This window comes from Rhinolophus sinicus, chromosome 16 (assembly GCF_057876585.1).
Source record: "Rhinolophus sinicus isolate RSI-liver-muscle chromosome 16, RSI-T2T, whole genome shotgun sequence".
Taxonomy (NCBI): domain Eukaryota; kingdom Metazoa; phylum Chordata; class Mammalia; order Chiroptera; family Rhinolophidae; genus Rhinolophus; species Rhinolophus sinicus.
In genome coordinates this window covers 126,330,516-126,357,978 of record NC_142516.1, presented here as the reverse complement: position 1 = coordinate 126,357,978, position 27,463 = coordinate 126,330,516, and the positions used below count along the sequence as shown (strand labels likewise).

General features: G+C 36.3%; 1 protein-coding gene across 2 annotated transcripts; it reads right to left on the bottom strand.

Annotated features, from left to right (window-relative positions):
* Positions 1–1,246: 1,246 nt before the first annotated feature.
* On the bottom strand, positions 1,247–19,885 carry UBXN8 (UBX domain protein 8). Of its 2 annotated transcripts, XM_019750512.3 has the most exons (8): positions 19,152–19,882; positions 15,959–16,081; positions 13,851–13,921; positions 9,805–9,927; positions 7,725–7,859; positions 6,260–6,301; positions 3,638–3,712; positions 1,247–2,032 (listed from the first exon to the last, which is right to left on the bottom strand). In XM_019750512.3, exons 1-8 carry the CDS (start codon positions 19,237–19,239, stop codon positions 1,865–1,867), a joined length of 825 nt encoding a protein of 274 aa, XP_019606071.3. In that variant the 5' UTR covers positions 19,240–19,882; the 3' UTR covers positions 1,247–1,864. The 2 variants fall into 2 exon arrangements, with proteins under 2 accessions (XP_019606071.3, XP_019606072.3); XM_019750513.3 differs by lacking the exon at positions 15,959–16,081 and having other exon boundaries at positions 19,152–19,885.
* Positions 19,886–27,463: the final 7,578 nt, after the last annotated feature.

Below are 27,463 nucleotides of genomic sequence, written 5' to 3'. Positions count from 1 at the left end.
CAAATCTTAGCTGCTTAAAACATTTATCTTCAAATATATGGTGATGGAAAAAGAACTGACTCTGGGTGGCGAACACACAATGTGACATATAGATGATGTATTAAAGAATTGTACACCTGAAATCTATGTAACTTTATTAACAATTGTCACCCCAATAAACTTTAATTAAAAAACAAAACAAAACAAAAAACATTGTTATCTCATAAATCATGAGGGTCAAGAAAGTGGGAGCATCGTAGCTAAGTGGTCTGGCTTAGGGAGCTCGTGAAGTTGCAGTCAGGCTGGTTGCCAGAGCTGCAGTCTCTGGATTTAACTGGGGCTGGAGGTTCAGCTCCAAGCTTCCTCATGTCTTGTTGGCAGGAGGCTTCACTTCCTTGCCACATGGGCCTCTCTGTGAGGCTCACAACATGGCTTCCCCCCCATGTGAGTGAGTGAACCAAGAGAGAACCAAGACAGAAGCCACAGTCTTTTATAACCTAATCTCATGATACACACCACTTACTTTTATTGGTCTCACAGACCAATCCTGGTACAATGCGGGGAAGACTATGTGTGACTATGAAGAGGCGGGATCATTGGGGGCCACCTTGGAGCCTGCTACCCCTCCTAAGTAGAATTACTTGGTAGCTTTCATAGTAATTGGTTTTTCCAAAGGGTCTAAAATTGTAGTCTTTTTTGTATTTGTGGTGTATAAGCTTAGAAAAGTCTGATAGGACATACAGGAAACCATAAAATTAGTCATATTTATTTGTAGGTGTTGAAATTATGGGTGATGTTTTTGTTGTTGTTACTTTGTAAACTTTTGGAACACTTTTAAATTTATAATCAGGAACTTCATTTTTTTTAAGTGGGATATTTCAGAGAGGAAAAAGAAAAGTTAACAGTTGAGACAACTTATTTATTTTCAAGTATGTATTAAGCATCTACCAGACACTTCTAAAATAAAAAAAGGGATATATTCCTTGCTTTTAAGGAATTATGTGTTTGTGAACACAAAAACATAGCTATAATGCAGTGTAATAAATTCTACAGAAGAGGTATAATGAGCATTAAATAAAGGGCAATACACAGAGGAGTCAAGTTAACTGACTCTTAAGACAGCGCATGAGAAAAGAAAAAGGGAGTAACTAGAACAAAGTTAACAGCCTTGGCATTTGAACTTTATATTATACAGTGCGTGTGTTCACCGTTACAGGTTTATAAGCACTAAAATGAAATGACCAGATATATAAAAGAAACTCACCTATGTTTTTAATATTTTTATTTTTAAAAATATTGGTCCACCTGGAACTTTGTAAATGTTACAATGCAAGGCAAAATTATATATGTAAATCTCAAATATTCATTAAGTAAACATTAATTTATACCTATCAAAAACAACTTTAAAGCTTTAAAGAGCTTTGAATCTTCTTTAACGTTTTTTAATTTCTATAAATACAGCAGAATAAACATTTCCATTTATAAGACTTTGAAGAGTTTCACTGAATTGTGAAATACTCATAGTGGGGTTAAGATGGATTAAAGAGGCAGAAACAAAGGTCACATGACTTTTTTTCAACATACTGATAAATGATGTCGGCTAGGTAAGATATATTAATTGAGTGCCATACAGTATACATTTTTACCTAGTTCTCATTATAAAATAGCACATCCAAAAATTATATGCAGAGAACACTCCTTTTCCCATCCTTTGTGTCCATATATTCCCATGGATATCAACATTAAAGAGTTTACTGCCTTGAGCTCAGTCAAGGTATGGCATGATTTTAATGTGAATTACTGTCCTGTAAGGTCATGGCATTACTGTCCTGTAAGGTCATGGCATAACTGATTTTATGAAGAACAGGTAGTTCTCATTTCTTAACTAGTTGCTTGGCTCTTTCTCTTCCACGTTGAGTACAGTATCCACAGTTATTCCTATGTCCTGCAGTGACCAGCCTCCCTCTACTTCCAGAGGCCTTCTGGGAAAAGAAGTAGAAAGGCTGTATAGGGATGTGTGGTACCCAATTTTCATCATCCAGTCAAACAGGACCTAAAAGATAAAAAACATAGTTATCAAATGCTGTATACACTTGTGTTCCTCAGGGTCCCCATGATATTTACAATTCTTTCATTGTTAAACATGCCCCTAGGAATAATGAAATAGAACTTTTACAACTTTCAAAGGAAATTCTAGAATGTAAAGAAAAATAGTATGCCATGGATTCTGAGATGTGAATAACATTTAATACATTTTGTTTAAGGCCTAGGAACTACTGGTACCCACAGACAGCAGAGGCATTTAACCATTAGGAAAGCCTCAACTTTAGGGAATGACAGATTGTTCAATAAAATGATTGAGAACAAAAAGTTAGCATTTGGGAAAAGAATTATTAAGATTATAATCTAAGCCACATCAAAATCATGTGGGAACTTTGTCACAAAGGACATGTCCAAGTTCCGGGGAACTCTGCTTTATGATAGCCCGATTTTCAATGGGTCTGGGTCATTTCCTGTCATGAGTATTCCCATAGTACTCGTTCATGATTAGACAGTTATATACCTTATGAAGTGATCACCCAGTAAGTCTAGTACCCATCTGACACCATATGTAGTTACTACAATATTACTGATTATATTCCTTATGTTGTACTTTATATTCGGTGATTATTTTATAACTGGCAATTTATACTTAATCCCTTTCACTTTTTTCACTCCCCAAATTTTTCTTTAACTTTGTAAACTTTTTCTGTATAGAACTGAAAATGTTTATGTAGTCAAATCCATCAGTATTTTTCTTTATGGTTATAGCACTTTTATTTTTTTTAATTTATTTTTTAAATTTATTGGGGTGACAATTGTTAGTAAAATTACATATAGATTTCAGGTGTACAATTCTGTATTACATCATCTATAAATCCCATTGTGTGTTCACCACCCAGAGTCAGTTCTCCTTCCATCACCATATATTTGATCCCCCTGGTGATAGCATTCTTGTCATAGGTTATACGCAACAATCAGGTAGAAAATTATTTAGATATATATTTTAATGAATGCATAATTATATGTTTAAATGCACTTAAAAACAGAAATACACCAAAATATTTGTAATTGCTTTGGTATCAGACTGCAGATCAAAAGTGTTTTTTCTCTCTACTTTTCTATGTTTTCCAAAGTATTGCTAATGAACAGAGTATTGTTTTTAATAGAAAAAGAAATTAAGAGAACAAAAGGAAACAAGCCCTAAAGAATGGTCTGAAAATTACATATAAGCAATGGGGTTTAAATTAATAATCCACCAGGGATAATGGGAACAGAACAAAATTAACACTGGCTGCTTCCTAAGGATTTGAAAGCATGTTACCCACCAAGCTGTGAAATGTAACTAAAACAAAAGAAAAACAACAAACAAAAACCAATAGGAAAAGAACTGAAAAAAATCTTGAATGCAGAAATCACAGTTCAAATGGACCCAGCATGCCTAATTTCCCAAGTTTCTACAACATAGAGTACTTATAAATGCTCTTTATCCTCAAAATAGAGTACATGTAAGTGATTAGAGTACCAGACAACAGTGTGCTATTACCTCTCCCACTGCATGGGAATAAACTATTGCCAAATTCAACACAAATATTTCTCAAAAAATGAATTTCCTCACCTGTGAACTGCAAGACTTAAAAAACCTTCTCCTCAGGACCTTCCCACTTGGACATCGGAGAGCAACAGTAACTACCTGAGGAAGAAAAGTGTTCAGATACAATTCTAATCCACTGCTCTTTGCAATCCAAAATTACTACTAGTGAAACATTTGTAATTATAAAAGTGCACATGAGGTTTTGTAGGAATTTAGCTCTGGTGGTAGACCAACACAAAGGTCCAGATAAAATTTACTCTAAACAGAAATAATTCTTCTGAAACTGAAAAACATCTTCCTATGGATGGAAGAGATCAGTGACAGAGCCTTCCAGAGGGGACACCAGAGACTAAACGGTTCTGTCTGCCCAGGTAACTTCCGGATTGCAGATGCGCTTCAAAAGTGAGCTACCAAACCAAGATCCAGTGCCACCTCAGAGTCTACAGAGAAGAGCATTAGATTGGAAGGAAACAAAAATGACCCTGTCCCCTCCCTTACTGTAGGCTGTGCACTGTGCCTACATCGTCCAAGCAAATGAGAGATGAACCTAGACTTGGTCCCGGTTGCTGGGAGCTCTGAGATCTCATCTCCTGGAAACCATCCTGTATTGTCTGAGTTATGTATCCAGTTTCCCCATCATCTTTCCTTTGAAAAAAGTTAAACAGCTAAAGAAAAGCTTGCAAACTGCTAGTACGTTAAAGGACCTCCTAAAATGAAAAGATGATCAATTAGTCATTTATTCTGATGTTCATTATTTACCTGTCAGGAAACCTTTTTTTTATGGTTAACATTATCAGAACTGTCCTGGGAGTTAAGCAGGCATCATAATATATAGAAATGGTGGCTTTAAAGCACCTACCCCCTTCAGAAAAGCCATGTTAGAAATTTTTTCCACTTAAGTAGGTAAGATGTTTGACTCCCATCCAAATCAGTGAAATGCTGAGCTGTTGTTACTGCTACTAAAGCAACTTTTATAATGAAATTTTATTAAGAATGCCACTAATGTATAAGATGATACTTTTACAGTATATTCTATATGTGTGTGTGTGTGTGTGTGTGTGTGTTGCATACATTTTATATATAACAATTACCATAATTTTGTTGATTTTGTTCACTAAAAACAGAGGACCAAAAATCAGAGCACAGAGAAGAAAACTGGGGTAATATTGCTTATAGAGTGAATGAGGGAAGAGGACTGGCTACAGCCAGGAGACCTGGGTTCTCCCAGCACGAACCTGGGAAATTCTTCCTCCCTGTGGCTTCAGCTTCAAGTGAGGAGAGGGGATGAGGTAGTTATTTAGGTTCATTGCAGCTCTAAAATTCTATTACTCTGACATACACTTTACTGTGTGTAACACAAAATAGCATCTAACGAGTACTGGAGAAAGGGTAGAAAAGGAACAAAATGGAATGCCTATGAATAACTCTTAATAGGCGAGCAACATCAACTGCCTCTGTGGCAGAGGTTTCTCAACCTTTTTAGGGTCATAGATCTGAGATTCTGAAGAAAAACACTGTCCTTTTACATAAGCACAAAAAGTACAATTTCAAAGGACTCACTGACAACCTGATGTCTATAATCCGTGCACCTTCGGTGACTGCTGTTCTGCAGGAACAATGTCATGTCTTTTAAAGCTAGAGTAAATTTATAAAAGGTGTTCCCTGTCACACCTGAGCTATAGTTATTTACTCCTGTATTATAAACGGTTGTCATGGATACCAACCTGAGCTTGATGAGAATTGCAAATGTAGAGGGGTCAGGACAGATACACTACGGGCAAGAATTTATCAGGTATCATGGGTAGAAATTAGGCATTTTTTTTAAAAAACAACATTGCGTTTCTCCTGGGGGTTCAGTATCTGCATCACACACGTCATTGTCTCTGTTTCAGTATGACTTTCAGGTTTTCCTCTGATGTCCAAAGTACTAAATATAAATGTTGCAAATATGTCGACAAAAGTGAGACTCTCCTGATGAATTTCATGGCTACCTCAAAAATGGTTTTTAAGTAGTGTAACAGTCACTGAGCCCTAAGTAATGGAAAACCAGCAGGGCTCTCCTTTGCCTGAGTGACTTCATGGCTATAAAGACATGTGCTCCCGTACACCGCAGGCGTGTCTGAAACTAAGCTGGGCAATGGAGGGAAGGAGCACAGATGATGACAAAGCAGTTGGGCAGAAGGCAGCTCAGCTCAATGCAGAGTGGGGGTTCAGTCTGACTGCCCCCTAAACAGAAAACTATCCTGTAATTTAAACACCTACAATAGCTGTATTCTTCATTGTCTCTTTTTTAACAGGAAAATTACAATTTGAAGTTATCTGCCTATTTTGATTTAAATTGAGAAAGTAACTCACTTGCTGACTTGAAGTTTTAGAAAAGCCCATGTATCCTCTCTCTGCCTGATGCAGTGGGAAGGCTCTAGGCTCTAAAACAACATACATATCAGGCAGCAGGCTTCCAAAACAGGACTCGAGCTGAGGAGTGTGATATTACACCATATTCAAAACTGGAGCTAATTACAGTGCAATCACATAAACACTTATGCTATCTTTACTTTCTAAACCCAAATTTAGATACGACATACTTACTTGATGTTAAAGGAAATAGAAAGTATATTTAATTTTCAAAGAAAAAAAAAAGCTTACTTCTTCAGCTGTTTCAGGAGGTTCTTCAGGAAAATCTGGAACCTAAAGAAAAGTATTAGTAACAGGAATGTAAACATTTTGAAGAAGAAAGAAATAATCTCAATGAGAAGAGTTCCTTTCAATATAGAGTTTAGACATATGTAAACTTAAATCTTTCCATTTAATATACATTTATAAGAAATTTATAATAAGAATGAGAGCTAAATTAATAAACATTTTTGGGTAAACAATTTTGTGTTAACAAAAGATCGTAAAAACAGGATTTTAGATGATAACTACCAATCTATACACATTTAAAGAATTTTGGTGTTTTAATGTTCCAAGATACTATATAAAAATGTACTATTTAAAGAAACTGAGGATAAATATTAAGTTCAGTAAGACCCCAAGGTTATTTAGGTTCATACATATACACATTTTAAGATGAGCACATATTTTTCTTCACTGGCACTTCTAGAGGACTGGTTAACAACCCTTCACTTTGGTTGATCTCATGCTGTACTCAATGCTTCCCTATTTGTTTAAAAAACCAGATGTTCAGACAATTTTCTCTTGTTAAAACACTTGTTGAATCAACAATTTCTCCTCTAGGGACACTTTTTATTTTTTAATACCATAGACTCCACATGTTATAACGTTTTATCTAACACACATTAATTGTATTAAATAAACCATTTGTTTTCCTTTGGTATCAAAAACATGTGCAGTCAACCAAAATTTACTGTGAGCATGAGATAATTTGTGCTATAACAAAAAAGTAAAGAATCTGGAATTTTTAATTAGTCCATAGAGTTCATTAGACCTTTTTGAAATGTTAGAAATAGTCCAAAGACCAGATTCTGACCCTCAAGCTCCATTAAGGCACAACAAAACCTCAGACTGAGAAGCAATACATTAGAAACCACTTTTCACAATTAGATAGATGACCTACCAGCTTTCCCTAAGAGTCAGTAAAAACAGATTCTTATTTCCAACCTTTGCCAGCTCCAAATTTAACATAGCGATGAAAAATTTGAAAGAAAAGAAGGAATAATAAACCTGGGCACTATTCCAAAGTGAATGGTTTCTAACCCATTCCCTAGAAGGGCCCCTGAGGAAAATGATAGTCATGTTAATATTAGCCACTCACTGAATATGGTTTAATCGTGTCTTAGCTACCCAAAGGAATGTTTCCTGACTAAACATTATGTTTTTCACTTTTACATAAGCAAATTATTTCCCCCCAAAATAACTGAAATTTTCTAAACCTATGATCATAGCTTCCTTCTAAGTTTGGTTCAGAACATTATTATCAAGCAGGACGAGTGATTGTTAAAGAAGATGATCACTTTGTTAGGTAGTGGGAAGACATCATCTGGATTTAAAGCCAGTCCTAATCTTCACTCACTAGACCACCTCCCGCACAGAACACTTCCTACAGCACACTGATGCAATCCGTGAGTAGTACAGGCGTTAAGTAACAAACCTTCTGCGTGGGCTGTTCAGCAGGTGGTGCAACTTTGGTTAAAAGCTTAGGCAAGTTCCGTCTCTTTGCTGCTTCTCTGTTTGATGTTTCAAAAGATGTCTGACTTTCATTTTCAAGCACCAAATCTTCATCACCCTGGTGAAAAAGAGAGAATGTCTAAAGAGATGCTCTCTATCGACTTTGTTTTATTCACAATGGTTATTTTCATTGATGGCATTTCAGTAAAAAATATAATTAAGTCATTATTAAACCAGAAAATTAAAGCATTGTCTCGTTAGACATGAAAAGATGGAGTTTAACATCTTCTAGAAACTACCCTTATCCAGCTCTGGGGTTCCCTCTGATAGATACAAGGCAGAGAGAGACCTTTCCATTTTAATTGACCCCCAAGTTTTCCAGTAGGATGGAAGAAGAAAACCTGGATGATATCCTTTCCTCCTTTCAGTAAAAGAAACAAGGCAGTGCAAGGGATGATGCCTTAAAAGGCTGTGGAAAATAGAACACATACGTAAAAACGTTATGTCTGTGTATGTAACCATATAAAATTTCCATACCATAGCCCTAGTATCTTGTTATATATAAACATATTTTCGTTCTCAAATTCAAAATTTGAGCTTCCATTTGAATTAATTACTTTAGGAAACAAAGGATTTTATTCCAGAAATCATAAAAATTATTATTAATATTGTCTATTAAAACTTTTTCCTTTTTTTTATTTAGGTTTATTGGGGTGACAACTGTTAGTAAAGTCACATAGATTTCAGGTGTACAATTCTGTAATACATCATCTATATATTACATTGTATGGTCACCACCCAGAGTCACTTATCTTTCCATAACGATATATTGAAAACTTTTTCTTTAGCAAGATAATTCACTTAAGTGTCAAATTCTTCCATATATGCTGACCTTGTAAAAGTTGTCTTTATCAGCCTAAGCCAGCCACCATTTTGGTGGGCTGTTTTCCCCATTCCTTTATCCAAAGAGAAGTTGGTAGAAGGAGTGTAGGAAGTGGGAGTAAAGAGATTTTGATGCTGAACAATTAACTGACCAAACTTTGGCTGCCTCACTGTGAACTATGGGGTTGGATCAGCTGATGGATACACTTCTTTCAGCTCTAACATTCCAATTCTCATGTTCTTTGATAGTCCTAAGAGCCTTAAGTCACAACACCAGCAAAGGTCTATGCTGTCCCTGACTTCTCGCTGTCCCCACTAATGAGGTGAAGATGTATCCTAGTAGTAACATGAAGACATAGCCTAAAAGCAAGGGGTAGAATGACTGATTTACTATTATGACCATTTCAGAAAGAGATGCGGCAGATTAAAATCAGGCTATCAGTGTCTAACACCACAAAATTGAACAGAAGACAAACTCAACTTAGAAGTGAAATCACCACATAGAGCAGGTGCATTTTATATTGTGTCTTTCACATTAATTTTATTACCCACCCTTGATTGTTTTATGGTAAATTTACCATTATGAAATGAATAAAAACTGATTCTGCTTCACTGTAAGAATCCTGTTTACCTTTACTAAATCATTTCCTTTACAAGATGGTGGAAGCTACAGTCTACATAGAAGGCAAAAAAAGTCTTTGGGACAGAAATGATCTTACACATAAAACCTATGGCCAGTTCTTCTAAAACTTAATTCCTTTATGAGTATCCTTTTTCTCTGTAAGAAAACTTAAAATTGTAAACTTCCATTAGCAAATGACAGAATTCATACTCGAAGTCAAGGAGAATTTGGCTTTACAAAAACAGAGCCAAATAAAATGAATATGTGAGCTTATACATTGGAGATCCTTCTTGAGGAAAGATGTAAAACATATAAAACATAGTGATATGGTCAAGATAAAGATTACCTTATGTTAGAGCATTTCAAGGCGCTAAGTTATTATCTGTTTGAGACACAAATATGCTGAATAAAAGCTGATATACAATCATTATTAATAAAGACTCCTAAGAAAGACTGTATTAACAGCTTAATATCATTTGCAATTTTAAAAAATCAATATATGTAAAAGGAAACATAAGTAATAGCAGGATTCAAAATATAAAATGGAATATTTTCTAACCCCAAGTTTATGACCATTGCTTAACTTCCAGGTTTCACCCGTCATCTGATAAAAGCGCTCTTCCAGTTTTTTCAATTTCATTTCCTGCTGAGGTTTTAGAACATTCTCTATGTATCTGCTAGCCTGTTCAAAAAAAAATAAGTGTTGTTACTATAAATTAACAATCCTAAGATTTTTACATTGTGTATAAAATTGTAAATAAGAACCAGTAAGAAATTGTGTTTTCACACTAAATTTTGCCAGAAAGCAACATCCTCCACTTTTGCATCAGTCTCTTAAAAATTTACATTTGTACATAATGCAAATAAAGATAAGTGTTCCATACTTATGCTCGTATGGCAGTCTGCCTATATATTCTTTAATGTGTTTTCAGCGCAACAAAACCGTACTGGGGGATAGGGATGCAAAGATGTCTTCCAGGAACTTAAAGTCGAGGGTGTGTTCAAAGCATGATGCTCAAGGCATGAACTCATTTGGAAGAGCGTTAACTGACTAGCTCGATCGTGGAAGAGTAGAAATAGTTTTGGACTCAAAAGACATGGAGATTCTGATTTTAAGATGACAGAGTGAAATTATTTCTGCCTCCCTCGTCTCTTGAAAATCACCCCAAAACAACCACAGAAACAAGAAATAGAAACTCAAATTCCACCACTCTTGAGACAAAGAAATATTATAACCCCCAAACCACTATATATGAAGGCAGATGGAGGAGTGGTAACTGGTATATCAGAGTGAGAAAGATGCAATCTAAGAGCTTGTAAAGGAGGGCAACAATAAAGAAATAAGCCAGTGCATTCCACAGACCTGCAACAACAGCTCAGGAAGAAGAGACACCAGGTACCATGGCAGGGACATGGGGTGAGGTGCAGAGCTAAAAGCGGAAGGTGATCGAAGAAGCCATGCATCAAGCAATGATGAGTGTTAGTGAACCAAGGACGATGACTCTAATGCTTTGCATCTGAGGTTCTTAGGCAAAAGGGGGAAAAAAAGATAAAAGAGCTATTACATCCTCAGACCCACTTATCCTATCACATTTAGGCAGACACAGAAGGTTTATTCTCTGGGGATATGAACCAGCGAGGCTGCAGAGTCACAGATCTCAGGCCTAGGGAAGACAGGAATGCAAATTTAAACAGGGTCTATGAAGTGTCCATACTGAAAGGTGAGACTCCCCAGCTGCCTTCCTACCTGACTCAGACTGCTGGTAGCCAGACTTTAACCTCCCAGGTGGGAGAATGGCGGTGCCTTGTCTAGAAGAGGTGAATTGCAAGAGGAACAGAGAGATATTGACAAAGCTAAATTACTCCTCAATCCCCCTACCATTAAATTGGTGTACACCCTACACCCACAGACAACATGTCAAGCTCTGCCCCCATACACAGAAATTCCAATTAGCTTCATTTTCCTTTTTCCCTTTACATTGAAATGAAACTTTATAAACAGTAAAGAACACAAAGCTTGATGAAGTTCTACAAAGGCATACAGCATCAGTTAGAATTTTAGTGCATCATTCTTAAATCTGAAAGGACAGAGCCAAGGATTACCAGATGATTAAGGAAAGCCTCCAACATGACAAATGGAGACTAAAATTAATGAACGGAAAAAAAAGAACTTGAAAACACCACACTGGAACGTCAAGGATAATGGTACAATACTTCAAAATTCCGGTGATTTTCAACCTGTAATTCTTTATCAAATCAAACTATCAATCAAGTGTCAGAAGAGAAAAACTACCTTTTTAGAATGTAAACACTCAAACATTTTATGTATCATCAGGCGCATGTCTGCACAGGCTGGGCACTTCACCATTCTCATGGACTATACTGTGAGATATTGAGGTATTAATTTTGATTTGTCCAAAAAGAGAAGACATATCGTTAACGTTTTTAGACTTTTGCTAAACAAAAGAATCCCAACTTTACATACCCTTAGGAATTACAGATGCCAATTAGTATACAATTAACATATGGATGGAATTATAGTTTACTAATAAGTATGTAAGTCTTTAAAATTAACAGTTACTTCCACAGGAGATAATGTTAAACTTGAGAAGTTTAAATATTTACAAGAGAGCTTCTTACAAAAGATCTTGCAAGGACACTTTCATTGTTACTAAATTCAGATCAGGGTAGTTACAAGATGTGGTAACTTCCCCACCCGCCCAACAAATATATAGGCTTTTACTCTTATGATTTGTTTTTAACCTTCTCTTGTTTACTTAAAGAGGAATAATTTGTTCATCAGAAAAACAAGTGATAGATGTCAAACTATTAATGCCCTGTACCTAGGCCTTTGTAAAGAATTTATGTTTTTAATATTTAGGTGAAAATCCACAGGAGTCTCCTCTTTCACAAAGGTCAGTCATCAGTCTGGTAACTGCCCAAGTGCTACCTGACAGTTCAAGGTCAAGAAAATAACTGTTAGATAATTATCAATGGTAAAAGAAATTCCTAGCTATCAAGACCAATCTTGGATAGGATGCAGCAAAAGCAGCACTCAGAGGGAAAGTTATAGCTATAAACATCTAAGTAAAGAAGAAAGATTTCAAATCAATAAGTTAACTTAATACTTTAAAAAACTAGAGGCCAGCCCAGTGGCTCAGGCGGTTAGCGCGCCATGCTCCTAACTCCGAAGGCTGACGGTTCAATTCCCACATGGGCCAGTGGGCTCTCAACCACAAGGTTGCCAGTTCAATTCCTCGAGTCCCACAAGGGATGGTGGGCTCCGTCCCCTGCAACTAAGATTGAACACGGCACCTGGAGCTGAGCTGCCGCTGAGATCCCGGATGGCTCAGTTGGTTGCAGTGCGTCCTCTCAACCACAAGGTTGCCGGTTCGACTCCCGCAAGGGATGCTGGGCTGTGCCCCCTGAAACTAGAAACGGCAACTGGACCTGGAGCTGAGCTGCGCGCTCCACAACTAAGATTGAAAGGACAACAACTTGACTTGGAAAAAAGGCCTGGAAGTACACACTGTTCCCCAATAAAGTCCTGTTCCCCTTCCCCAATAAAATCTTAAAAAAAAAAAAAAACTAGAAAAAAAACAAATTAAACCCAAAGCTAGCTTAAGAAAGCAAATAATAAAGATTACAGAAGAGAGTAAAACATAGAGAATAAAATAGAAAAACAATAGAACCAATGAAACCAAAAATGGGTTCTTTGAAAAGATCGATAAATTCACAAGCTTTTAATTTTAGAAAAGAAGACAAATAACTAATATCAGAAATGAATGTGGTGATATTACTACCAACCTTACAGAAATAAAAAACCATTATAAGAGAATACTATGTGTAATTATATGCCATCAGGTTAGATAACCAAGATGAAATGGACAAATTTCTAGAAACACACAAATTACATAAACTGACTCAAGAAGAAATAGGAGTTCTTAACAGACCTAACAGAGTGTATCAGTAATTAAAAATCAACAAAGAAAAGTCCGGGACCAGATGGATTCACTGGTTAGTTCTGTCAAATCTTTGAAGAAGAGTTAACGCTAGCAGCACTATTCACAATAGCCCAAAGGTGGAAACAACCAAAATGTCCATCAGCAAAATGAAAGGATAATCAAAATTTGATATATCCATACAATGGAATATTATTCAGCTATAAAAAGGGATGAAGTACTGATATATGCTTCATGGATGAACCCCAGAACATATGCTAAGTGAAAGAAGCCAGACACAAAAGGTCACGTTATGATTCCATTTATATGAAATATCCAGGATAAATCCATACAAACAAAAAGCAGATTGATAGTTGCCAGAGGATGGAAGGAGAGGGGAATGAGTAAGTAACTGTTTAATGGGTATAGGGTTTTCTTTTTGTGGTGAAAAAAATGTTTTGCAGCTAGATAGAGATACTAGTTGCACACATTGTGAATATGCTAAATGTCACTGAATTGTACACTTTAAAATGGTTAATTGTATGTCATGTGAATTTGATCTCAAAAAAATTCGGAGCACACAGAAAGCAACATATCTAAACTTTAAATGCCCCAGATATTTTTGTATTATTTCTAGATATACTCTCTAAAAATTATGCTGTACCTTTTCACCCTGTGCCTCTTGTTGTTTTTTTCTCACAAGTTTTTGCCTTTTCTCATTCTTCTCTTCGTCTTCTAAGATATCAAAACATAAAAGTCAAATCGGTAAGAAAAGTTCTGTTCTGAAACAAAAATTCTCTGACAAGTATTAAATTAATATTGTATGTTATAGTTTTGGTGAGGAGGCTTCAAGAATACTTATGGTGGGTTTTTTCCTGCGGGCCCCTGATAAGGCTTCAAGCAGCTCTAAGGCAGAGCACGGAATCCCATTTCAAATATGAAGTGTGGAATGCTGTACCGGTGGCAAGAGGAGTGCCACTTGGTCACCCTTGGACATGACAGTAAAAGCAACATGCCTAGAGCTCAAAGGTGGGGTATGCTTGGCAACTCCTATAGTGACTAAACCAATATTAAGTTGTAATCCACTGAATGTCAAGAAGAAGAATTTCTGTTATTGTATCGACTTTTTTTATTTTAGGTATAAATTTCATTTAAGTGAATTTCATTTAACTGTATTCTCTTGAGGAATTATCCATCTTTTAGGAAAATATATCCTTTAAACTGCCTGACTCCTTAAAGAAGAGCACTCCTTTCTGTCAACAATTTTATCTCTATGGCGGTAAATATTTCATCAAGTTTATTAAGGAAAGATTAGGGCAGTAAAGCACAGAGGAAATCAGAAGTTCCAGTTTGGCCAGTAACTTGCTGTGTGATTGGTCAGACTTAGTGATCTTAAAGACTTACAAACTGAGTCAAAGAATATAGTTTTTAAATAAATCAATAACAGGGGATTCAGGGGCTTTAATCCTTAAAGGCACCAAGAACTGACTATTTCAGAACTTAGCTATACCTCATCTTGCAAACCTTTACAAAATAAGGAGGATTAAAGTTTTGAATGAATCTGAAGTCTTGTTTCTCAATATCAGATGACAGGGAAGATAGGAAGTGTATGAGCAAGCTGGGTTTTTACTCATTTGAAGAAAAATCTGACAATTAGGCACCATATGGTCTTAATTATTTATTAGATAGTTTTAGCCTTCAGTGATTTATATCTCAAAATTACAAGCCATAAATGTACTAAAGTGACTTGCACGCAAACAACATAAAGATGCAATTTAAGGTAAGAAACTATATTAGATGCACATTTCCTCATTTATAAAACATAGAATATTTGACCTGACAGTTTAATGTATGCAGCAAATATTCTCTTAATATCAAAATGTATTTAATACAACGTTTCAAAGAGAAGTTACTGAGTAATTTGAAGCATAAGAAATCAAATAACTTACCAAAAGAAGAAAGAAAAAAAATTCCAAAATCTGTGATTGGGAGACTCTGCAACATCCACATTTTCTTTTATGTTTGGGTTGAATAGTATAACATTTTAGGATTATGGTTTTATTCATGGTTAGTTTGAAAGGGCTATAAATTAAACCCTGATCATTTTCCTTTTATTTATTTACATTTAAATAGCAAAACAAAATATCATGCCCCAAATTCACTATTGGCAAGTTTCTTTCTAATAGGATATAAGAATGTAGGCATTAATTTTAGGATTCATCTGTTCTGAGTCAAACTACAATATTGTTTTAAAAGGTTTCTAATACTCACAAACTTTCACTTACTGAAAAAACAAAACAGAACTAAGAACTAGCATGGTTTCCTAAAATTAAGAGCACCTAATTATACATAAGAGATTAAGTGCGTAAATAAAAAGTGCCAGAATGGAATGAAAAATAAATTAGGATGAAAGGCCTTTAGAGATTAATGGTAGATACATTTTTCATTTATAGAATTGTTTGTAAACTGTACGTATCAAACAGTAGTTAAGTTGCATACACACAGAGACAATTTAGATTTAGAGCATTTGCAATGTACCAACTTAGAAATGAAAGATTTTTGAATGTATATATATGGAAATGTATGATTTCTGATAAAAATATTGGGATTTATGGTTCATTCAAAATCATGACTAAAGTTGTAATGATTACTCTACTTTGAAATTACACTGCAAAAAATAATGGTAAAAAGGTTCTTACTGTGCAGTGTTCTAGAATAAACAAACAGATTTTAATAGAAAAGTATAAAAGGGTAGATAAACAATAAACTTACCTTTTAGGTAAACTTGCGAAGATTTAAATGAATTAAGCCATGAGGTAGTCACAGAAATGATTACAGTAAGAAGAGCAAGCAGTAAGAAAATCCGGCCACACAGCAAAATTATATCTTTAATTCCTTATAAAGGTTAAAAAAAAATTAAAATTAAAAATACTTCTTGATACTAACAACACATTAGAAGATTATTTGTACTAGAAAAGTAGAGTAAAAGTTAGGTTACACAACTGTCTTAAAATTTTTCATATAGTTTCCTTTGGGTACCACAATTCATCATGGTTATCATTACCAGAACACGTTCTCAGAAAATACTTCTAGAACATCTTCTGTCTTGGAAGTACAGGTATAATCTGAGTGACTGGCTACATTGTAAATATTATGACTATCACTAATGAGTAAATTCTGTGTCCCTTCTGCTCAAAGAAGGAGATAACGTTATTCCCATAGTTAGGAATGAAATGACAGTGAAGGTATCATCTTTTCAAATTCTAGTTCTATTTAAAAACAGTCACTCTCACTGAAACACCAAATTCTTATCTCTCACAGTTAAATTATGAAACAGTATATTTTATTTCTCAATACTTGGTCATTTGTACATAAAATTACTATATATATATTTGCCTAGGAAAAAGGTAAAAATTCAGTATTGGGTTTTATGTTATTTTAAGAACCAAGATGAAAATTACATCAGCAAAAATGTAACAGTTGCCTAATTTGTACAATATAGTTTGTTAAAAATGGTTTCTACCCCCAGGAATTTTTTGTTTTGTTTTGTAATTCTCAAAAATTACCAGGCAGAGGTATAGAGGAACCATCTTGCAAATGTTATGGGGCTGGTAGTTAGTCAATTAACTGAAAATTAATGAAGTAATTCTAAATACAGACATATACATGTATATTTACATATTTTTTTACATCACAGCCCCTCCAACTTTTGCCAGCATTACCTATTGATTCATGTGTTGTTCTATACAATATAATTAAATCTGGGGTAACTTTGGCCATTACGAAAGTAATTTTATACCTAGAGTATTGGTATTTAGAGAAAACACTGAATGATGGGATTTATGTTCCATAATATTGCTTTTTGTTCTAATAAGCAAGCCATTTGCAAATGTCATATGGGAATATATCAAAGAACTAGATTGGTGTGTACAGTTTCCAAGTAAAAAATCTTTTAACTAAGTTGATTTTTTTTTTTTTTTTTTTTTTTTTTTGTACCTACTCTCAAGAGCCCATGTGCAGGGCACTCAAAGGATGATAACAAATGTGAGGAAACAGCAGTAAAATGCTTAGCTTAAGTACAAGTAAAAATGTACTGGCAATGAATGCTTTTATACAGCAGAAAAAGACAAGGGATCGTTTTTTTCAATGTATGTCTAAAAATATAGCCCAGGTGAATGAACAGGTCTGGGAATTCCACTTTTCCCCCTGAGAATTTGATTAGCAGCTCCAGCTAAGAGTATTAATATCTATAAGTACATAATGAACCCTGCAGCTGTTGCCCTGGGATGTATGATTGGTAAAATAGACTTAAATACTGCTACTGGATAATTGCAGAAACATTATCAAGAATCCAATGTAAATGACCATCATTTCACAACTGAGAGAGGATTCTAGGAGAAAAGAGTTAAGTCAAAATTTCAGGAACTAGATGGAGATGCTACCAGGAGCCCAACTGCACTTTCTAGAATTTTTGGCCTACTTTTATTAATTTAGATATTTTGGTAAGTGCTAGGAATACAAAAACAAGTTAGATATGGTCTCTGCCCTCAAGAAGTGTATTTCCCTGTGGTCCAAGCTGATCATGTGAACAGATCTGCATCTGCAACCCTCAGTAACCACCTTCTCATTGACTAGTGAGTGACTCAAATATTAATGCAAAGTAGAAGATTCCAAATGAGCAGAGTAGAGGTGGATGCTGTAAAGACAAGGGAGCAGGTGAGTTCTGTTAATAGGTTAAGTGTGAACTTAACATTTCTGTATGTCATTTGGGTAAAGGTCTTGATAGATTCCAATATATCTTAAGTTGAATCAGAGGCATCGGGAGGGAGTTGGTAGGTTTTTTAAAAAGCGTTTTATTTTATTATTTCAAGCAACGTTTCTGGGTACCTGATTTAGAGGTGGCAAGGGCAGGTGGAAATTCAAAGACAGGAAATATAAAAGCTAAGTTTCATCACGGTCTCTAACTTTAAAACTGAGTTTAATGAGGGAGACAGACGTGTAAACTGATCATTTATATGTCCAAAAGTGAACTGATTCTCCACAGGTCCACCATTTTCCTTTGTTTTCCCTTTACTCTTGGCACTACCAGGTACTTGGTGTTGTTCTACCCCCATGTAGGGAGTCTTCCTGGAATCCCTCCTTTCCCTCGTCCCAAACAATCCATCAACAAATCCTGTTGATTCTACTTTGTAAATATTCCAAATCTGTGTAGATTTCATCTCTGTTATCCTACTCCAGGCTGTCATTTGACCACTGCAAAAACCTAAGTTGTTCCACTGCTTCCACTATAGCTTCCTTCCTAAACATTCTCCACACTGAATCCAGTGATTTTTTTGTTTTAAACCTTAGGTCAATCAGTTAACCTCCTACATCTCAGTTTCCTCAACTGCACATGGAGATTATAATAGTACCCAATGCCTATGGTTGTAATGCAGATTGGATGAGATAATGAACAAACAGCATTTAGTGTTAGGCTTACAAAAGGCGCTTCAATGAATCCTCCTTAGTACCCTTGATCCAGCCACAGTCTTCATCATTTTCCTCCAATATGTCACAATTCCTTTTGTCTGGAATGTTTTTGCCGCAGCTTTTCAAAGGGGTGGCTCCTGATCATTTAAATCTGTTTAGGTTCCTCAAAAGGTATACATCACATCACCGTTTCTTTCTTTTTGAGCATTCAACACGCCTTGAAAATAGTGTCTATATTTGTTCCTGTGCTTTCTGCGTTGTCCCCCTTACACGCAAAACTTCACCAGATCTGTAGGGACACGGTTTGCACCAAGTGGAGTTGGACTCCCCACGGCTAGTGCAGGGACCGGCGCCGGAAGAGAGGCAGGCGCGATGCAGCCTGGGAGTCGTAGTCAAAGGCGGCCAGAGGCGACGTGGCTCCAGACGATAATTCTGCGCGACACCCAGGGGAAAGTTACCTGGGTGTGAAAGCCAAGAGGAAAACGGCAACGCTTACCTAGATCTGGGATCCCACGTCGGAGCTCCAGACACAAGAGGGGGACAGCTGAGAGGAGAAAAATGCCAACGACCCCACGGGATGCCATTGCGGCGGAAGGCCCTCCCCTTCCGGTGGCACCTCCCCTGGGAAGGTGGCGTGGAACCGTCCCCTAAGGGAGGGGTTTGGGGACGGCTAGAGCCTAGAGCCGAGTCGTTGATCAGACTGAGGTGAGCCCGTTTTTGAACTCATAATCTGTAGCCTTATATCTGAAGAAATACAAGTCACCTCCCCACGTCACATGATGTCCGTGGAGACAGCCCCACAGGCTGCCCGCCTCGCCAAGTCCTATGAAAGCAATGCCCGAGCTCTGGCGGCGAGGCCGTCGGACTCTGGAAACTGATGAAGAGCTCTCAAGAGACAAATGAACTTAAAGAGAAAATGTGTAGCAGTTGACGCTATGACGAGGCAGCCTGGCTCCTTGACCTTGTGTCCGAAGTGGGTGATGGTGGGCTTTTGAGTCAGAACTACTAAGGCACCACTCTCTTCTGAAGCACTTGGTTGTCTCTTAACGGTTCCTGGCCCCTTCTGTGGCCTCTGGTGCCTGCGGGAAGATGATTCAAAAGTGGGGTCTGGCACCTCTAATTCCAGATCCCGGAGACCCGCTACCCCGTGCTTTCTTTCCCTCCTTGTCAGTTTTGCCAACAGGTGTTATTGTTAATGACTTAACTTGGCCTCAGTTCTATGACCTCATTGCTATCCCATGACTCACCTGTGTGGCGCTTCTGCCAAGCTGCAACTCAAGTTATGGAGGTCCTCGTAATTTACAAGATTTCGTGCTTTGAAATGTCGTTTTCTGACCCGTCCATCGATCCTCACTCACACCTCACCCTTAAATTTCGTTCAACTAACATTTTATTGAACCCCACAACTTGCCTGGTATTGTAGAACTCATGGATATTCAAATACAGGTAAGTTACTGAATCTGGCCTCAAGAAACTCATTCAGTGGGCTAGATAGCCCTGTAAACAAATAAAACACAATGCCTGAGTGCTGTGATAGAGATACCCGAAGGTCTTGGAGAAAGGCTTTCTTAAATCACCTAAATTGTGTTGTAAAGGTTAGGAACGGGGAAGGGCAAGAGGACAACAGGGAGTTCAAGTTTAGGAAACTGAAAGCAGAGGAACTACCAGCAGTTAAAATATTGCAGTTTAAAGTTTGAATGGAGGTGCAGAGAGGTAGGTTGGAGTTAGGACCACAGAGGGCTTTGCTTTGTATATAGGCTAAGAACATCCTGGAAGCGAAGATGCACAATCTTGAGGGCACAATCTCTAAATCAACCAGGGTAAAATAATATAAATTGTAATATGACATACCAGTTAAATAATTAACTGTATTGACTCAATAATTCAGAGGTTGTTGTCTGCATGAAGACAGCAAAGAAAGTTCTACAGCTCTTCCCATTTTCATTTTGATATGATTTACTCCTTTAAGTATTTTTCTTCCACAGCTCACAATGGCCCATGCGGGAATCAAACCCGCAACCTTGGTGTTATTGGCACCACACTCTAACCAACTGAGCTAATCAGCCACGCCCCGTGGCTTCCTATATTCTTAATTTAATCTGTTGATGTCTGTCAGGACAATAAAGTGTAGGCTCCCAAGTGCTCCAAAGTTGCTTGGGGTCTTATCCATTTCCCAAACTTGGTTGATTGTGAAGTCTCTTCACTGCAGTTGTCTATGGCTGATTCCCTCCCCCTCCTCACCAAAGACCACCAGAATAACCTGTTCAAATAAAACCAAGTGTCTCACTATATTAAGGGAGAACGCTATTTTGACATAATTTTAGTAGTATCTCAAAGGAGGGATCCAGGGTGATTTTTCATAGGGTTTTTGGAGTCTGGGTTGGAGTACTTTAAGGTGGCGTTTTTGGTGTGGAGTTCTCATTGAGATTGAACATAGTACATGGTATAATAGTGTCCACATAAGAACCTGCAAATCTGTAGAGAATTTTTATGAGTTTATTTGAGCCAAACTGACGACATGCCAGGAAGCAAGATCTCAAACTTGCTCTGGAGAATGACAGTTCTTTTTCATACATTTGGAATTAATGAGGCAAGGAGGAAGATTAAAAGGGGGAGAAATTAAGACAGGGAAATCACTATGACTGGATTTCAGGATAGTTGACAAGATTCTGTGCTCCCTTGAGGGTAGTTACGCCTCCAAGAGGTATGAAAAACGATTACTCTGGCACATCAAAGGTTTGTTAACCTAGATTCACACTTAAGATAAAGATAAACCTCTTACTAAAAAAGTTATAGGCCTGGGGCAGGACCACTCACATGACCTGCCCAGTTAGGAATTTATGATAAGATCACCCCTTGAGGTTACTTTTCTGTCACTGAAATTGTCAGATTTATTACAGAGCCCCGTTTTTGTTTTTGTTCACCGCAGTTAGGGGTAAGGTCAAAGGTTCTTCCTGAGTCTTCTGTTTTTCTAAAAATCACTAGCTTAAAATAACATCTCCAAAAAAGTCTATATTTTGGAGTGGCAAACTTTGCTACCTCTCACTTGCTATGACCATTTATTTGCAAGTTCTTAGGTGAACTTATGTTTTCATTTCTGTGGGATAAATGACTAAGTGCAATTATTGGGTCATATGGTAAACACATATTAGTTTTGTAAGAAAAAGCCATATTTTTCAAAGTAACTGTATCATCTTCTCATCAACAATGTCTGAGTGATGCGGTTTCTCCATATCCTTGTCCTACATTTGGTATTTGTCACTATATTTTATTTTAGCCATTCTGTGGATGTGCAGTTATTTTTCATAGGAGCTTTGTTTCCCTAGTGACTAATGATATTGATGACTTTTGTGTGTGTGCTTCTTGGCCATTTACTTATCTTCCATTTTGAAATGTCTATTCAAATCTTTTTAACTGTGTTGTTTCTCTTTTGTATTAATGAATTGTAGGAGTTCTTTATATAGCCTCGATACCAGTCAGATATAAATTTTGTGAATATTTCTCCCAGTCTGTAGCTTACTTATTTTCTTGATGATTTTATTAATGGGAAGTTTTTTTTTTAATTTTGAAGACCAATTTATCAAATACTCTTTTATGGTATCGCTTTCTAAGAAAGCTTTGCCTATCCTGACCTTGAAAAGTTCTCCTGTGTTTTCTTCTAAAAGTTTATGTTTTAGCTTTTATATTTAAGCTTATGAATTATTTTTGTAGTATTTTTTCTAAATAATGGGAAAGATAGCTACTTTTGAAAGTACTTCTTCCCTTTGATTTTATTCCCAACAACTGAAAACTCAAATTGCAAAAATAATTTAATTCTCACTCCATACTTTGTTTTAGAGACATCTTGATGTAGTCCATAAGAATTTTGATCCGATGAATGTAACTTAGTGACCTGCTAGAAAATGTCTTGTGGTAGATTAATATTTTTATGTCTCTTATTAACTTGTATTTAAGCATCGATGTCCTTTGGCCTCCTATCTTTGTCCAGTGATCCATTATGCATATAAATTAAAATATATGACCAAAAATGTAATAACTATTCAAAACTGTAAACTGGTTAAAACCTTCACCATGGCTTCAGTGTTCAGCAACCACAGTAATCTCTCCTTGCTCTGACTTCATAGCACTCATTTCCATTTTTCCATTTGGAATGCCATAATATTCTTATATTGTTATTTGATTATTGTATTCAATATCTTAAATTTTCTTTAGAAGAAGCAGAGTATAAGTGGTAAACACATTTTTAGGACATTCTGTATTGAACTTTCCATGTATATATGGACTTCTTTCCCAGAGATTCTGACTTAGGAGCTATTATTCAATGCTCCACAGGTAAGTTGTTAAGCCATGTTTAGATACCATTGAGGACAGGAGAGGGTGAATTCAGGCAAGGACTGGTACTGTTACATGAGGAACTGTGATTCAAATCTTGTAGGCTTAATTTATTCAATCAACAACAAATATGAAACGACGACTGTGCCCCAGGTATTGTTACAGATGCTGGGGACATAGCCACAAATGCGACGGATGAGATTCCTGCACACCATCAAGTTTGTACTGTAGTGTATGATGTTAATTTTATGTGTCAGCTTGGAGGGTACTTTGTTCTGTAAACAGTTACAGAAATAATACCAGATATTTAATTTCAGAATGGGAATATTAATTGTTTCTAAAGCTCTTTATGAAATCTCCTTCATATTCTAATTTCAAAATACTTGTAAAACAATTAATTTGAGAACAGAAGGGTAAGAGCTATTCAACACATGTATGATATCCTGCTAGATGTGTCTTCTGAGGTAGTGTCCAGTTTTCCAACAAAGCAGACTTGCTATTTCCCTAAGATTCCTTCTCCTTATCATAAAATTTGCTTTTTGTTAATCTCACTTTCAGTTGTAGTCATTGTTCTCTGTCTCTTCAGTGTTTATCCTTTGCCTCAATATTAAACACTGAAATTGTATAATTGGGTAATATTTATTTCTTTCCTCATATTATTTTTATTCTCGTAAGTTACTGCAATCACCTTCCTACCATGTTTCCCTGAAAATAAGACCTAGCCAGACCATCGGCTCTAATGTGTCTTTTGGAGCAAAAATTAATGTAAGACCCAGTATTATTTTACTATAAGACTGGATCTATAATATAATATAATATAATATAATATAATATAATATAATATAATATAATATAATATAATATAATATAATAATATAATATAATAATAATATAATATAAAATATAATATAAGATATAATACCTGGTCTTATATTAATTTTGGCTCCAAAAGACACATTAGAGCTGATTGTCCGGCTAGGTCTTATTTTTGGGGAAACGGTATATGCTTCATGAGAAATACATTTTATTGAGCAACTTGTACGTGCCAGGTTCTTTGTATACCACTGTTTCTTGAATTTCTCAGATTGTTTATTGAAGTGTAGTAGTCCCCCTTATCTGCAATTTCATTCTCCATGGTTTCAGTTACCTGCAGTCAACCTGCTGTCAACCGCAGTTGAAAACTACTACATAGAAAAGTCTAGAAATAAGCAATTCATAAGTTTTAAATTGCATGCTGTTCTGGGCCTTCCTGTTACATCCTGTCCAGCATGTGAATCATCCCTTTGTCCAGGGTATCCACAATGTAGACTACCCCCACCTGCTAGTCACTTAGTAGTCACCTCGGTTATCAGACTGACTGTAGAGGTATTGCACTGCTCGTGTTCAAGTAACCCTTATATACTAGTAACCTAATGCCATGTCATAATGCCTACATCATTACTTCACTTCATCTCATCATGTAGGCATTTTATCATCTCACGTCACAAGAAGGGTGAGTACAGTACAATAAGATATTTTGAGAGAGAGACCACATTCATATAACTTTTATTACAGTATATTATAATTGTTCTATTTTATTATATTTGTTCATCTCTTGTGCCTAATTTATCAATTAAACTTTATCATAGGTATGTATGCATAGGACAAAATATAGTCTATATAAGGTTCAGTACTATCCATTATTTCAGGCATCCACTGAGGGTCTTGGAATGAATCTCACACATATAAAGGGGGTCTACTATACCATTATCACCTTCTAACATAGTAATTCTTGATGTGTATCCTCAAATAACACAAAGTTGTCACATAAATAAGTCACTTATGAGTCATGAATACATTTCCTACAAATTATATTATATAAAAAAATGCAGAAGGAGAGACAGTCTACATTTTTTAGAAAAAGTGGTATTCAACATTCTCCTACAAAAAAAATATTTAAAAAAAATCTTGGATCTTGTATTTTCGCCATAGGACACCATCTGTGATGGTTTCTCTCCAGTAATGGTTAAGAGAATAGGCTTAGAGTTAGGCCTCCAGGATTTGAACCCCTGCTCTGCCATTCACCAGCTATGCAATTTTGTACAAGTTATTGACCCTCTGAACCTCAATTTTCTTTTCTATAAAATGGAGATAATAATATTTAGTTTTTGGGTTGAGGAGGGGATAACATGTAAAGCTCTGAGCAATGTGCCTAATAAAGCTCATAAGCACAATGCGTACATAGTTCAATCCATATTAATATTTTGTTTTTTATTTTGAGAAACTTTTCACAGTGTCTATGGAAATCACCTAAGTTTGTCTAGTGTTCAAAAGAATATTCTTAATGATGAAGTTATTAAAAGTTGAAATAATTGGGGCTTAGCTGTTTCTCACAAATCATACTAGTTTATAATGATGTCCTAAGACTGCCACACTTGAACAATAACTCAGTTGATTTTCATTCTCAGCATTTAATATCATTCTGAAACTACCTCTTATTAACTGCATTATATTACTTTAGCTGACATTTCTTTGGTTGAAGAAGAGAAAGTTTAGATATAGTCAGAAGTCTTTAAGTGCTTGGGATATGCATCGCTACCGTTCCCCTCCTTGTCTAAGTCAGAAGCAAAAAGGAAAAACACTTAAATGAAAATAAAATAATTTAGTCCCAAATAATGCCTTATGAACCTTTGGTTTCAACATATTGCATGGGATAATGTAACTAGGTGATTAAAAATTCCTTTCTCCTTTGAAACTGCCAGAGACATAAACCTTTACCTCTTTTCCTCTTCTTTATGTTTGCTTTATGGAATAATTTTTCTCCTAGTTCAAGACTTGTCATCTTTGACTCTTGTACCCTCCCCCACCTTGTCAATTTCACTTCTTTATGTCTGTTCCCAATACTGCTACCTATTAATTTTGCTTCCTATACTGCCCGTTTCACCCTCTCCAGTTCATTTCATATATTTCCAGGGAAACACACCTCTGAAAAATCTGCAGTGACTGGTTTTTTTGTTTGTTTGTTTTTGTTTGGTATTTGACTTACAAGTTTTTATATATATATGTGCATCTGTATCCAGCAACTCTTTTTTGCCTGTGGAGTAATGCGTAAATACCTTAGGTTACAACTAAGGCTTTCCAGGACTCCATCCATCTCCTGTTACCCCTTCAAGCTGCCTAAGGTCTAGCCAATTTGCACTGCTCTACTTACTGTTTCCAGTTTCTGCCCATTCATTTCTCTTTGTTTGACATACGTATTTCCTTTTTGCCAGCCCCCCCATTTCACAGGTGAAGAAACTTACACTCAGGTTAAATAACTATGACAATGCCTGTGGTGTGACATGAATCTAAATTTCTCTGACTCAGACTCTTTACTCCCAAATACTTCAGTATATATCTCTTAAGAACAAAGATATTCTCTCATAACCACAATACAGTGATCAAACTCAGGAAATTTCACGTTGATGTAGCAGTAGTAGTATGTGTTACAGAGGCCATATTCAGATTTCACCAATTGTGCTTTATAGTGAAGGTTCCCCAATCCAGAATCCCATACAAGGTAAAGCCTAACTTTTAGTTCTCATGTTTCTTCAGTCTTTATCTCAGGTTGAAGATAGGTCCTCAGCCTTGCTTTTTTTAAAGACATATAATAGTTTTTAAAGAGTATAGGCTGTTTGTAAAATTTCCCTCAATTTTGGTTTTTCTGAGTGTTACCACATGATTAGATTCAAATTAGGGATTTTTAGCAGGAATACTACGTGAGTGAAGCTGTGCACTTCTTACTGCATCATATCGTCAGGCACACAATGACAACTGTCTTATTACTGGCAATGTTTAACTTTGATCACTTGGATAAGGTGGTATTTTGCCCCACTGTCAAGTTACCATTTTTTCCTTTGTGATTAATAAGCAATCTGTGGGGACATATTCTGAGACTGTGAAAATAATCTTTTCCCCATCAAACTTTCACCCAGTGGTTGGTTTTAACATTCACTATAATTAATGACACATATCACTATGATAGTTGCAAAATGGTGATTTTTCTAATTCTGTCGTCCCATCTTTCTTTATTACATTGCATTCTACTGAAGGAAGAACTTTCCCAAATTCCCCTGTATTACTTTTTGATCAGGAAAAAAACCCCAAAAGCCTAAAAAAAGAAATGGATACCATTCTAATTGGAGTGTGGTTGATTCCCAGTCCCCTTCAGTGTGCTGGGCCCAGTGTCTATGACCAGACCTTCACTGCTTATAGAGCTCTCGGCTTGTGGGAGATGGGCATGACGGTGGCCTATCACTACACCAAGTCAAAGCCCACTTACTACTTTGCTGTCCAATTGGTAATTCCAGATATTGTAAAATGACAGCCCCTGTCTGCACAGCTAGGGAGGGAAATGCTTTTTTTTTTGGTCTTCATCTCTGTCCTATCTTTATGCTTCATTTGTGGATCATGTTGGGGAGTGGGAGAATTCTACCCTCCTTTCGTTATTCTGGCTGT